This window comes from Grammomys surdaster, unplaced genomic scaffold, assembly GCF_004785775.1.
Source record: "Grammomys surdaster isolate TR1022 unplaced genomic scaffold, NIH_TR_1.0 170, whole genome shotgun sequence".
NCBI classification, from domain to species: domain Eukaryota; kingdom Metazoa; phylum Chordata; class Mammalia; order Rodentia; family Muridae; genus Grammomys; species Grammomys surdaster.
This window is the reverse complement of record NW_021604618.1, coordinates 21,428,310-21,442,741: the sequence shown is the minus strand read 5'-3', so window position 1 is coordinate 21,442,741 and position 14,432 is coordinate 21,428,310. Positions and strand designations below refer to the sequence as shown.

Sequence of the window (14,432 nt, the reverse complement as noted above, 5' to 3'; positions counted from 1 at the left end):
GGGCTGGACCGGCCCGCAGCCAAGAGGGACAAGGGAGAGAAGCCCTGGCAGCACCCCACGGGGTAGAGACTCTTGGCTCAGCTAGCTTGCTTGAGTTGGTGGGCTCTATGGTTGGAACGCAGAGAGGTCCTCTGGAGGGAGATTAGGCAGCGATTCATTGATCGGAGGCCCCCCTCTATGGTTCTCCACGGCTGGCCCCAAGTATGAGAGGAGTCCATGGTTTTAAAAGGTTTATTGTCATGGCAGAAAGTGGATGAAGCTGTACCCCATGTCCTCAGGACAGGCCTGAGGTTAAATATCTTTTATGAGTAGGAGGAAGGTCTGGGAAGGAATGCTTAATTGGCTATGCCCTCTGGTCTTTAGGTATCTCATTAATATGGAGATCTCTTGAGGCTCTGAGGTCTGTAGTCACGCCCTTAACCTGTGCTACCTGTGCTACATGACCTAAGGCCACACACTTTTCTTGGGAGGGGCTGTGGATAAGTGAAAGGAACCACAGCCCAGGAGCAAGACCGAACTCCTACCGTCCCATTAGGGTCACTGGGGTTCAAAGCAGACTCAACTGGGTACCCTAGTGCCTCTCACAGCCCACCGCCCCACACAGTTGGTAGCAATGTTTGATAGGTTTAGGAAGTATGGCCTGCTGGAGGAAGTATGTCTTTAGTGGCAGGCTTTCAGAGTAAAACAAGCTCATCTACTGCAGTTTTGATCTACTTTATATTCAAAGTTCAAGATGTAAGTCCTGATCCCACTACTCTAGCCCCCATGCCTGTCACTATCCTGCCATGACAGACTCTTATAAACTATTTCTTCTATAAACTGCCTTGGTCATGGTGCTTTATCACAACCACAGAAAAGTAACCAATACAAGGTATGTACTACTACATCTGGCACCCACCACCACAACTGGCCTACACTGAACTTTTAAGTGGGTACTAGAGATTCAAACTCAGGGCCACATGTAGGTATAGCAATCACCTTATCAGCAGAGCTACTCCTCTATCCCTTAAGATAAAATACTTAAATAATATGATAGAGCTAGCAAAATAACTTAGCAGGCAAAGGTATTTGCTGCAAGTAGGACCCAAACTCAATCTTGGGATACTACATGGTGGAAAGAAAACAGAATCTCAACTGTCTCTTGACCTCCACATGTCTTAGTATGTACGCTTTCTTCACACACACACACACACACACACGCACACGAACACGCATGCACATTCACACAAGAGAGAAGATATTACATTAACCACAGGAAAGTAAAGAAAACAGATTAGCAGGAACTGAAACTACATATTTACCTGAAATTTCTGAATTTCTCTCTGTTTTCATATGAGACTCTGTCTGGAATACTCTAGAACAGAAAAAATAAATAAACAAATAATACTGAAAATCCTTTATTTTTAAAAAATTTCCTACAGTTTTACTATTGATGGTATAAAGTGCTTTTAGTTAGTATGCAAATTTGTTTCTCTCTTTAATAAATTTTAAAGTTCTATAATAATATGTATTCCAAAAAATTGTTTTGTTTTATTGGTTTATTTATTGATATGGGTTTGGGCTATGTAACTTTAGCTAGCCTAACCTATAACTTCCTATATAAAACAGGCTGAGCTGTGAAGTGGTGGCACACACCTGTAATCCCATTACTCTGAAGGCAGAGGCAAGGAATTTCTGAGTTCAAGGTCTGACTGGTCTATGGAATAAGTTTTAAGATAGCCAAAGCTACACAGAGAAACCTTGTCTTGAAAACAAAACAAAAAAAAAAATAAAATAAAAAACATAAAAAGACCTCAACAATACAAAAACAAAACCAGGCTGCTCCTGAACACTAAGAGCTCTACGGCTTCTGCCTCCTAACTACTGGCCAGATGCAGTAGAGCACACCTTTAATCCCAGTGTTTCTTTCGGTTGGGAGAGTGTGGTTCAGAAGCAGGTGGAGCTCCATTAGTTTAAAGCAAGCCCGGTCTACTAGTGAGTTCCAGGCTAGTCAGAATTAAATTGCGAGCCCCTGTCTCAAAAAACCTAAAATTTAAAAAAAGGTATATATGTAGCAAATTTGAAAATTAAAGAATAAAAACAATACCAACCAGAAAGATCTAGAAATATGCTACAGTCTAATTCTACAGGCAACAATGTACTCTGGATTCAGGGTACTCAGCGTCTACTTCAGCCTTTTGAAGAGCAGCCACCTCATGTTCCAGCTGCCACAACAGACTATATTCCCTAAAAGCATAAACCAAAACAAACTCTAAAATGCAGCTATTTAAATGATATTCCCAATAGCATTTAGCCAGCAATGTTGTACCTCTCCAACAATGAGCTGGTAACAATTCCTGCCTTTTGTCTCTAAGAACAATGAACTTGCCCAAGCTGTGCTAGTGCAGGCCTTTAATCCCAGCATTCAGGAGGTCCTAGTACTTGGGAGGCAGAGGCAGGCAGATCTTCGTGAGTTCCAGGACATAGATGACTATTACACAGAGAAACCCTATCTTAAAAAACAAAAACATCAAAAACCCCAATGAACTTTGCATCTAAGTAGCCTTTTGTGAATTTTAAACCTAACCCCAAGTCCACCCCATTTTCAAAACCTGTGTGTGTGTTGGGGAGGGTGTTTTTGTCTTTTTGAAATGAGATCTTGCTGAGTTGTCTATATTAGTCTTAAACTTGTAGGTTCAAGTAAGTTTATCTCTGTGTCCTAAGTAACTGGAACGTCTCTCTCTCTCTTTTTTTTTTTTTAACTAATAAAACTCTCCTTGCCTCAACTTCTTTGAATTCACATTTGCTTCACTTTGGCTTGTATATTCCCATTGTAACACTGCTACTCTCCAATAAATGTTTTGCTTCATTTTTCCTGGAAACACAGTCTTACTTAGGATAGCTTTTAACTCCTGATACTACTGTTTCCACCTCCCAAATAATGGGATCACTACCTACACCAACACACTCAACATAAATAATCTTTAAAATTAATTTTATTTATATGACGACACTGTTGCTATCTTTAGACATACCAGAAGAGGACATTGGATCCCATTCTAGATAGTTATAAGCTACCATGTGGTTGCTGGGAATTGAACTCAGGACTTCTGGAGGAGTAGTCAGTGCTCTTACCGCTGAGCCATCTCTCCAGCTCAACATAAATAATCTTAATCATTTGAGAATCTCTATTTGTTACTTAGGTTATTTATATTTTACATATCCAATAAGACAATGCATGTATTTAACATAGTATCTGTCACACCAGAAATATTTATTAGTGGCTTTTTTTGTTTATCGTGTTTTTGAGATAAGTGCAGAGTAAATGGAGTGAACCCACTTCTGGGTTTGAAAACCTACCAAGCCCTACTTGCCATAATCCCAGAAAAGGAAAAGTGTGTAAAGTGATGGAGTTAGCAGGTGCTGGTAGACTCACTGCTGGGGTTGCAGGCTTTCTGAGTTGTAAGTCTGTTATCTCCCTTCAGACAGCCACAAAGGTACTAATTCTCCTTGTCAAGACATTGCATTCTTACTCTCTGGAGACACCCCACCCATCCAGTAACTCTCAGACTCCCAAAGCCTGACTATTTCCTGGACTTCAAGCTTCAAAAGCATAACCCTGTCTCTATTTTTCCGCCTTCCTCCTCCTGGGCGGCTGTAGAGCAGTTCTGCTCCAGGAAGAAAACCAAGTTCTTTTACTCTTTCCCATGTTGCCATGCTAAAACTCTTGTTCATCTTCTCTGGAGAATTTGGTGTTTAAGGGAGCAGCTTACAAACAGAGGCCAGACTCTCACCCACCAACCAAACTGTCTGGTTTTATCCTAGCCTCTCTAGCCACCCGGAACTGGACACTGAAGCCCATGGAGCATAGAGTCTGCCACAGATCTATACCATTTCCAGCCCTGTCTCAAAAGGCAACTCTATGTGATTGTTCTTTTTGGTCCCGTGGAGCCTAGCATAGGGCTGACAGACACTGCCACAAGGAAATACTTGTTACTGGAATCCAGAGAGGACCCCAGAAAATCAGTTTCAGGTGTGAAGAGGAGATGAGTATTCTTATGAAGATTATCACTTTGAACAAAAAGATTTAAAGCAAGCAATAAATGTGAGGAAGACATAGTTTAAAACAAATAAGCAAACAGAAGCCTGTGAGAAGACAAAGGTCCTGTAACAGTGTTCGGTTGGTTGGTTTGGTTTGTTTGGCTTGGTTTTCAAGATAAACCTTGAATTGGGGTCTGCCTGGCTCTGATTCTCAAATGCTGAAATTAAAAGTGGAATGCCACAATGTCCCTCTCTGTAACAATCCTTAGGATCTGGTGGCTTCTATTTTGCCACTGAAGCATGAGATGATAATATCATCTTCTACAGAGGGAATAAAAATAGTATTCAGTCCGAAAGAAAGAAAGAAAGAAAGAAAGAAAGAAAGAAAGAAAGAAAGGAAAGAAAGAAAGAAAGAAAGAAAGAAAGAAAGAAAGAAAGAAAGAAAGAAAGAAAGGGAGAGAAGGAAAAGGAAAAGAAAAAAGAAAAGCAAAGAAAAGCAAAGCAAAGAAAAAAGAAAAGAAAATCTACCAATCCCTGGAAATCTCCACCCTGGAAAACTCCTTCCCCGGGAAAGCCTATATAAGCCTGTCTCCTGTTCAGTTCAGTGCTGCTTCTTGCTCCAGCAGAGGCGGTTACCTTCTTGTGTTTTTCCCAATAAATCTCTTGATGAGGTTTGTTGTGCAGTGACTTTGTGGTATACCTTGGCCCCTAACTGCTAGGATACCTTTCCCTTCTAAGCTCTAACACTCACATAGGGGAAATCTCTCTCCTCAGAGCTATAACACTTCCACTGGGGAAGCTGTTCCCCTCAAGCTGTATCATGTGCCTTGGGGATTTCCCATCAGAGTGGCAACACTTGTATTGGGAAAAACAATGCCTTAAAGCTGAAACACATATATACATACAACAGAGTCTCGCTATGTAGCTCAGATAACCCTTGAACTCACTATGTAGTCAAACTGGCCTTTAACTTGGAGTGGCCCTGGCTTCAGACTCCTAAATGTTGAATTACAGATGTGTGCCATCATATCTGGCTTAGTAGTGGCAGTTGATAATAAATCAAATATATTTAAGCTCTTTTCTTTCAGTAATGCTTTTTTACATTTACTTTTTTTTAATGTTTGAGTATGTAATATGTGTGTGCCTGTTCACATGTTACTAAGCACATGTCAGTGTCCATAGGGTAGTCATATAAAGTTCCCAGGTACTCAAAGCCTCCGAAAGCTAGCAAGTGAGTTCAAGACTAGCAAGGCAACTTGGTGAGACTCCACCTTAAAACAAACAATAAACAAACAAACCCAATAACAAAAAGCATGGCCTTTAAAAAGGTTGGAGAAATATAAATGAGGAATGAGAGAGAATGCAGATCAAACTCCAGGACTTTGGTAAGATTTCTGAACATAAAACAAATATGACCTCTTCTTAAATGTCTTTGAGTTGGGGCCAGCATGGTCTACATAAGATACTATCTCAACCAAACAAAACAGAAGTATATAAACAGAAGCCTATAAAAGGAATCATAAGATTAAAAAAAACAACAAAAAGAAAACATTCCCCAGAACTATGTGTGTGTGTGTGTGCGCACACACACACAAATTCTTTAATGTTTATTTAAGTAAAACAGATTATCTAAAAGTTACCACCATGTATTTGACAGGGAGAAAACCTATAACATTTTACTTAATTTTCTTTCCAACTTACTTTATAGTATCTGCAAAGCTGACTCGCCGAGAGCTTTTCCTGGTTCTTGGAGCATTAGATTCCTAAGAGAAAACAATATAGGATACAATTCTTAATATAAATCACTATGAATTAGATCTCCAGACTATTAGAAGCAGAGATCAAGTCTTATTTTGAATTAATAATATAAGATTTCCAAACAGCCCAATATAGAAGAAATTAATGAACATGAATATGATTTTCTAAATACTTTTTTGGGTGGCTGCAGTACTAAGGATTGAACTGGTAGTTCATGTAAATATGTATTTTCTTTTGTTGTTGCTTTGTTTGTTTTGAGACAAGGCCTGAATATATAACCCATGTTGATCTCAAACTCGTAACCTTTGTGCTTCAGCTTTCTGATTGCTAGCATTTAAGGTATGTGTCACCACTCCTAGAGCATGATTTTCAGTAAGAGTTAAAATAAGCATATTAGTGTTTTTTGACCTTTTGGCTAAAATCAAAGAAATAAGCATACTAACACAAACAATATATAACAAGAAAGACTGGACACTAAACAGGAGCTATGTGGCCAGCTACACTGATCTTATTACAATGTATTCTTCTACAATTACAAATAAACAGCTTTTTGTTTGTAACACAAGGTCTTACTTTGTAGCTATGACTAGCCTGAAACTCTCTATGTAGACCAGGCTAGATAGAACTCAGAGAGATCAGCCTACCTCTGCCTCCCTAGTGCTGGTATTAAAAGCATGCAGCATCATGTCCATTTAAAAAAGTTTTCAATATAGTAAAATGCACATAAGTTACCATCTTTTGTGATTGTTGTAGTTATTGTAGTCCATAGTCTATGCTACATTCAAATTTACTATAAAGCCCAAGGATAAATTTGAAATTTCATTTTCCTAGTGCTAAAATTACAGGCCTGTGCCACCATACCCAGCTATAACATAATTTATCATCTTAACCACTCTGCATTGACAAGAACTTACACTTGTGAGTGGTAAAAAGCACATAAAGTTAAATTTACCATCTTTACCATTAAAAAAAAATGTGTTCATGTGTGCTTGTGTGAGTTATGTGCATCACATATATGCAGGTGTCATGAAGTCAGGAAAGGGTATCAGATCATCTAGAACTAAAGTTACAGGAAGTTGTGAGCTACCCAGCTAGAACTGAATCTGTGTCCTCTGCAAGGCCAGAAAGTGTTCTTAACCATTGCGTCACCTCACCACCCTCATCTTAACAATTTTTAAGTTCAATAGTGATAAAAAACATCTTGTGTAATCACTCTCAAGATCTTCATCTTACAAAATGTTAACTATACATATTGAGACTAGAGAGATGGCTTAGTAGTTAAGAGCACATACAGCTCTTACAGACAGAGTATCAGAGTTCATTTCCCATGTAGGAGGTTCACAATCACCTGTAATTCTGTGATGCCTCTGTGACCTCCATGGACACTTTCACACATGAGTGCATATGACACACACACAAAATTAAAACAAACAAACAAAATACACATTTAGATCCTTCCTCCAATTCCTTGGCACCCAGCATTCTATTTTGGTCTCTATCAGTCTGATTATACCTCATGTCAGTGGTAACAAGTAGAATTTGTCTTTTTTGAGACTTTTTCTTTTCATTTAGTTCTTTGATGCTTGCATGCTGTTGTATGTCAGATTTTTAATATCGAATTTCATTATTTATAAATAGCACATTTTATTTAAGCAAAATAGATGGACACTTGATTTTTCCTACCTCTTGACTACTGTGATTAATGTTGCTTTGACTATGTGTCTCTTTGAGGGGGCTGGAGAGATGGCTCAGTAGTTAAAAATATGTACAGCTCTTGCAGAGAACTCAGGTTTAGTTTCCAGCACTCCAATTGGAAAGCTCATAATTGTCTGTATTTACATCTCCAAAGGATCTGGTTATCGCTTCTGGCTTCTGTGGGCTCCAGGCATATAGAATACATACTCATGTGTAGCATCCACATATACACATAAATTAAAAATACATCTTAAAAAGAACCAAGAATAGTATGCCACCTATATTAAACAGTCTATATATCCAAAGGTCTAATCAGTCACAGCAGGCATGACAGATAGTAGATAAAGTGCTTGCCATATAAGTGAGAGAACTAAATTTCCAATCTCTAACTTCCATATAAAAAGTTATACATGGAGGCCAGATAGCTCAACAGGTGAAGGCATGTACTAGATCCTGTTCTAGGTTAGAGTCAAAATACTAGTCCCTATTCTAATCCTAGCAGGGGTTTAAATTAATTAGCAACAAATGGATTTTGAAATTATAAATACCAACTTATTAAATAATTTGGACTTTTTTTTTAAACACTGTGCCCCAGGGCCTCATGCACAGTAGATAAGCATTCCATTACTGAGTTACATCTCTAGCCCAGAAGTAGTTGACAAGAACATGGAAGCAATGAGATACTTACTTGTGCACATTTAAATGGGAATCATTTATAGTATCATTTCTTCACTTAACTAATAAAATTCATGATGATCTCTGAAGCCAGGAATGATGACAGAATCTATAATCCTAGCACTTGGGAAACTCAAGTGGAAAACTGCCACAGGTTAAAGGTCTCTCTAGTCTATGTAAGTGAAACCTAACCTGAGCAAACCAAGTCCTCCAAAATAAAATCTGAAATTGCAAAGCATTTGCATTAGAGACTTACCTGAATTGTTTCATTTCCACATTTGAGGTCCTGAAGAGGACTCCTTGGGGGTTTCAAAATCTAGAGCAATAATTAGAATTAGTCAAGAAAATTTAATGTAGCTGCTAGTCAATTTAAGTTATATGAGTAGAGAGCTAAACTTTCAATTAAAATCCCTGAGATTCTTCAAAATCATATTATTCACTGTTATGTAACTGGTTTAAATATCTGACATTTATGCCTTCTCCTGACCCACTCACCCAAATTCTTTAGCACAAAATCATCTAAGTGTTCTGGGTAATGCTCCACACCAACTCAAGGATACTGAGACCATCTAACAGTCTGCAGTTTGTTTTTTCATAACGTGCAGCTCAGGAATGAGGGCATGCCCTAATAGGATAAGCACACTAACACAATTTAGTTCTAAGTCCTATTTTTCTACCTTGAGAGAATACATCAAACTCTTCACATAGAACTTAAACATAGAAATAAGAAGCACTAGATATATCATAGCAATTAGAGATAATTACATAAATTATGCCTGTTAGCAAAAACTACCCAAAAGCAATTGAAATAGAAAAAAAGGAAAGAAAATCCCAGCAGAGTTATGTTAGAATCCCTTATAGGTAACTTTTACATATAGGCACCCTATACCATTGTATTTTCCAGTTTCATAATCAACATGAATTTACTGTGTAAATCAACTTGGGTGAACTTTTGTCTTGCAATAGTTTGAATGCCATGTTAAATATATATTTAAAAAAAAAAAAAGAAAGAAATTTATATGTTTTAGGCACTTATATTTAAATATAATTTATTATATAAACATTCAAAAATATGTTGTAGAAATATGCTAACAAAAAGTTTATCAAATTACAAAAAAAGTGCAAAAATATGAATTTTAGTACATTTACTGAAATGTATAACCAGACTATTTGAATCTTTATCCAGAAAGCAGTAAGAAGGTAGCTAGGATGCCAAGGTAAAGCCACAATCAAAATTCCTGTAATTGTAGTCAGTAAAAAGTAACATCTATTAATTTAAATAAAAATATTTCTTACTGAGGAATGCTGTCTTCTAACAGGCCTCTGTGTATTGTCACTAAAAGAAAAAAAGGAAAAGTTATTGTTTATGTAGATAAACTGAATTTCTAAAAGCTACCATCACTTTATACCTTATGTGTTATAAGACATAAAATTCTGCATTTAAGAATACAATGTTTTAAAGGTACATTATGGTCAAGCCTAGTGGTACAGGTCTGTAATCACAGCTCTTCAGAAGCTCAAGCAGAAGGATCACAAATTTGAGGACTGCCTCAGATACCAAGTAAGTTCAAGGCCACTCTTAGCAATTTAGTGAGACCCTGTCTCAAACCAAAACATAGAAGACTGAGGGTTAAGGCTCAGTGGTAAAGCATTCATCTAGCATGCATGAATCCTAAATTCAATTTCTAGCACCAAAAGGGGTGGGCGTAGAAGAAGCTGAGAGTATGGTCTAGTGATAGTTCTTGTCTAGTCTAAAGATCACTGCCATTACATTCTGCTAGTTAGCTGTTCCAAGGAAGAATATGAGATTTGTTGCCCAAGATTTGTTTTTCAAGAAAAACTGAAAACCTAATTATTGTATGAAATCTTGAGATTTTTTGCAATTTTGGTAATTATCTGAAAAATCAAGTATCATATATATTAAAAATTAGGAACAGACGTGACTGTTAAGGCACATGCCTTTAATCTTAGTACTCTAAAGGTGGAGGCAGGAGAATCTCTGAGTTTCAGGCCAGCCAAGGGCTTCATCATAAGACTCTGTCTCAAACAACATTGTCTTGTAGGCTGCAAACAGATCACTAGTTTATGGTATCAATTTTAGAGAAATCAGTTAATCTCGTAAGACCTTAATGAGATGGGAGGTGGTGCCTATAAAAGTCCCTCAAGTCCTAAGTTCTTACTCTAAATGATGGCAGCCGGGCGGTGGTGGCGCACGCCTTTAATCCCAGCACTTGGGAGGCAGAGGCAGGTGGATTTCTGAGTTCGAGGCCAGCCTGGTCTACACAGTGAGTTCCAGAACAGCCAGAGCTACACAGAGAAACCCTGTCTCGAAAAACCAAAAAAAAAAAAAAAAAAAAAGAAAACAATTTCAGACATTACTAATAGTTCTTAACTAATTTTAAATGACCTTTCTGTAATAGAAAATAACATTTTAGCAGCACTGAATTAACTTACTTCTCTTCGTTAGCCTCTGAATATATCCCATCCATTTTGGAAAACTTTTATTTTCTGTAAAATAAAAAAAAGACACATAGTATTAACAAGTAAAAAAGATGAAAAAATATAATCTATGGGAGATTAAGGATAACGGGTATGACTTTAGAGTTATTTTGTAAAGAAGACCAAAAATAAGAAGCAAAGACTACATTGTGAGCTCTAAAACATGAGAAATTTAGGACAGTACCATGTTATATTTACTACTGGAATTTTTAATACTCAGTAAAAATCTAAGCCAGGATTATGGTCATCCTTATAATCCTAGTACTTGGGAGGTGGAGGCAGGAGGAGCAAGAGTTCAAAGCTAATCTAAGTTACATATCAAGTTCCAAGTCAGCCTGGGATCTATCAAGAAGCCATCCCTCTTGCCCTCTATCCCTAGTCCCCCCCCTCAAATCAAAATAATATTTGTAGACTAACTCTGAGCACGATGATATGGACTTTCCAATAAAAAAGTGGGCTAGTTTGCATAATTAAGTAATATAATACTTGGATTATATAATAATTCAACCTTTAAATGGAAGTCAATCAGTACCTAAAATAGTGGATATATCTTAGGAAAACTGAACTACGCTGGGTATGATAGCACATACCTATAATTCCAGAACTCAAGAGGTAAGAGGCAAGGAGAGTTGCTAAAGTCCTAGGATTAAAAGGATGTGACACCATACCTGCTCTAATTTTTTTTTTTTTATTCTGAACGAATCTCAAAGCTTTAATGTTCAGCTCTCAACTTAAAGGTAAAGGCCCCACACTCACCTGCTCTAATTTTTAACATATACATGATGTGTCAGGAGCCAACAAGCTAATAACTAGCAAGTGATCTTCCTGAGATGTCCTGCCTTGGATTAAAAATCTATGACGGATTTGCTCCAGTAGGCAAGGACAAGGAGAAATTCATTTTAGGAAAGACCCCTGCTATTAATATGCTTCTCCTGATATCATTAAATATATATAACAATCACTAGGTATTAACCCACCCTTTTGAGCAGATCTCTGCAGAACAATGAAGATGTACTGTCTTGTAGTGATGCTATATAGACAAATAGATGACTTCTTAATTCTTAATGACGATCTCATAAGAATTCCTAAAATTATAAGTATTTATTATGTTCTTTTATAGTGGGACTGCTATTAGGTTCTTTCTGATGTCAAAACTGCAATGAGAACTCTGTCTGCCTATAGTGTCTCAAGTTAACTGTTTCTGAGATAGTAGGCAGGCTTTCTACTACTCAGAGCACATTCCAAAAAGTTAAACCATTGACCAAAGATCATAAAAAGAGAACTAACAATTTATTATAGGTGCTAGGACAGAAGATAAAATATTTACTGAGTTTACCTATACAAAACTTCACTAATAACTTTATTATGGTTTTAACTCTCCATGAACCTGTGGAGCTGTGACAGGTGATGAATGTTTAGCCAGATAGTTACTCCTAATGGATATGCATGTAAACATTCTCTGTTGTAAACTTCTTATTTGATTTATGATTTGAATTTATGTAGATTGTGATGAACTTTATACCATGTGATCATGAATTCTGAAAGATGTGTAAGTGCTGAGGACAAAGAAGAGAGCAATTCTCCTTGTCCCACTTTTCTTAGCATTTTCCTTCTTATCCCCCTCTTCTTAGCACTCCTTGTCCTGCTTATCCCCCCTTTCTCAGGCCCCTTATCCCCCTTTTCTTACAAGCCTGGTTCCCATTTTTCTTAGAGAACTTTCATAGGAAACTTTTTACAATTTAGAAATAAACTCTAGCCAGGCAGTAGTGGCACACGCCTTTAATTCCAGCACTTGGGAGGCAGAGGCAGGTGGATTTCTGAGTTCGAGACCAGCCTGGTCTACAGAGTGAGTTCCAGGACAGCCAGGGCTCCACAGAGAAACCCTGTCTTGGGAAAAATAAGAAATAAACTCTAAAATCACTTTTCAAAGCGTCCCTTTCTCTTCCTGTGACTACAACTAGCAGGCTGAAAGTTAGAGCAGCACAATTCCTGCTGAGATAGAACAAAGGTGACTTTACTTACTCTCCTGATGTTTTAGGATGAGGTGCAAAACAGTTTGTAGAAACTGAGAAGGCAGGTTAGCTACTGCAGCTAAGCAACTTAGAATTAAGATAAGAAATGTTTTATTATTATACAGCAACCCTAAACATCTCGTAAGACCACATCTTACCTCTGCCAATGCTCTTTCCCCTTCGCTGCCTCAAGAAGAAGCAAACACAAGAAAGAAGACCTGTCAGGGCTGGCCCCCTGGCAATGGTGCTTAATTTTTTTTAGTTAATTACCCAAATTGCAAAAATCTCAAGGCTTTTTTTCATTTCATAGAATAATTAGGTTTTCAGTTTTTCTTGAAAACTCAAGTGCGACAGCACAATTCACATTCTCTAAGTTCCCCGGGTAGCCTTGAACTCATTCAGTACAAGACTGTCCTTGAACTTTTAATTCTCTTATCCTTTTAATTCATATCCTTTTAAGTCTCCTTATCAACCTTGATTACAGGAAAGTACAACTAAATCCAACAATAGTATTAATGTTTTATATATCATAGTCAATTATTCAAATTGGAATTCTACTCAATACATATTGAGTGGAACTGGAACTGGAAATCTATTCAATTAAGATAGCTCAGCAGATAAAGGCACTTGTCACTAGGCTTAACTACTCAAGGTCAATCGCTAGAACTCACATGGTAGGAAAGAACCTGAACAGACTCCCCTTAAGTTAGCCTCTGACCTCCACATCTGCAGTATAACACACACACACAAAATAAACACATATAAGATTTTTCTCACTGCATACATTAACTAGAACCTTACCTTCAGGTAAGAAAAGACATCTCAGGCTAAAAATAATAGCTATAAAGTTTGACAATTAATACTAGCCATTTCTTTTTTTCTTTTTCTTTTCTTTTTTGAGACAGGGTTTCTCTGTATAGCCCTGGCTGTCCTGGAACTACTTTAGACCAGGCTGGCCTCAAACACAGAAATCCGCCTGCCTCTGCCTCCCAAATGCTGGGACTAAAGGTGTGCGCCACCACTTCCCAGATTACTAGCCATTTCTATCATAATATTAAATTAATACCATATATACTACTAACAGTCAATATTCTTACTTTTAACAATAAGCAAAAAAAATAGATACCTAAAAGATAATATTTTATTTCAGATATTTTTTTCACATACAATATGAAGCCAAATTTAGGGAACAGATCTTCATAATAAGTCTGAATTATTAAGTCTGAAATAAGTATTTGGGTTTGGAGTTTTTGTTGTTGCTTATTTGTTTGGGGTTTTTAAAATTTATTTAATTTTATGTGCACTGGTGTGAGGGTGTCAGATTCTCCTGGAACTATAATTACAGACAGTTATGAGCTGCCCTGTAGGTGCTGAGAATTGAATCCAGGTCCTCTGAAAGAGCAGCCAGTGCTCTTAACTACTAAGCCATCTCTTCAGCCTCTGTTTTTGGTTCTTAAGATAGGCTCACTATGTAGCCCTACCTGGCATGGAATTCACTATATATAGACCACACTGGCCTCAAACTCACAGATAATCTTTCTGCCTTTGCCTCCTAAGTGTTGAGGTTTAAAGCAAAGATCACCACAACTGGCTTGGCTGCTTTAAACAAAATGTACATAAGTTGAGTGTTTTGTATGGATGTATGTCTGTTCATTTGCACCTAGTTATCTGTGGAGGCCAGAAAAAAAAAAAAACTGAATCCCCTAGAACTGGAGTTAGGGACAGTTGTGAGATGTCATGTAAGCACTAGAAATTGAATCAACCCCCCTGACA

The 14,432-nt window shown here is 37.5% G+C and overlaps 1 protein-coding gene across 1 annotated transcript in view; it reads right to left on the bottom strand.

The window, feature by feature from the left end:
• The window catches only part of Knl1 (kinetochore scaffold 1), a 67,207-nt gene that overhangs the window by 47,439 nt on the left and 5,336 nt on the right, over nucleotides 1-14,432 (bottom strand). Inside the window, exons 2-6 of the mRNA XM_028767002.1 lie at nucleotides 10,603-10,656; nucleotides 9,445-9,484; nucleotides 8,405-8,464; nucleotides 5,722-5,783; nucleotides 1,302-1,354 (exon numbers count right to left, since the gene is read on the bottom strand). Coding sequence (XP_028622835.1) covers nucleotides 1,302-1,354; nucleotides 5,722-5,783; nucleotides 8,405-8,464; nucleotides 9,445-9,484; nucleotides 10,603-10,637 — 250 coding nt within the window. The 5' untranslated portion in view covers nucleotides 10,638-10,656. The remainder of the gene's footprint in view (nucleotides 1-1,301; nucleotides 1,355-5,721; nucleotides 5,784-8,404; nucleotides 8,465-9,444; nucleotides 9,485-10,602; nucleotides 10,657-14,432) is intronic.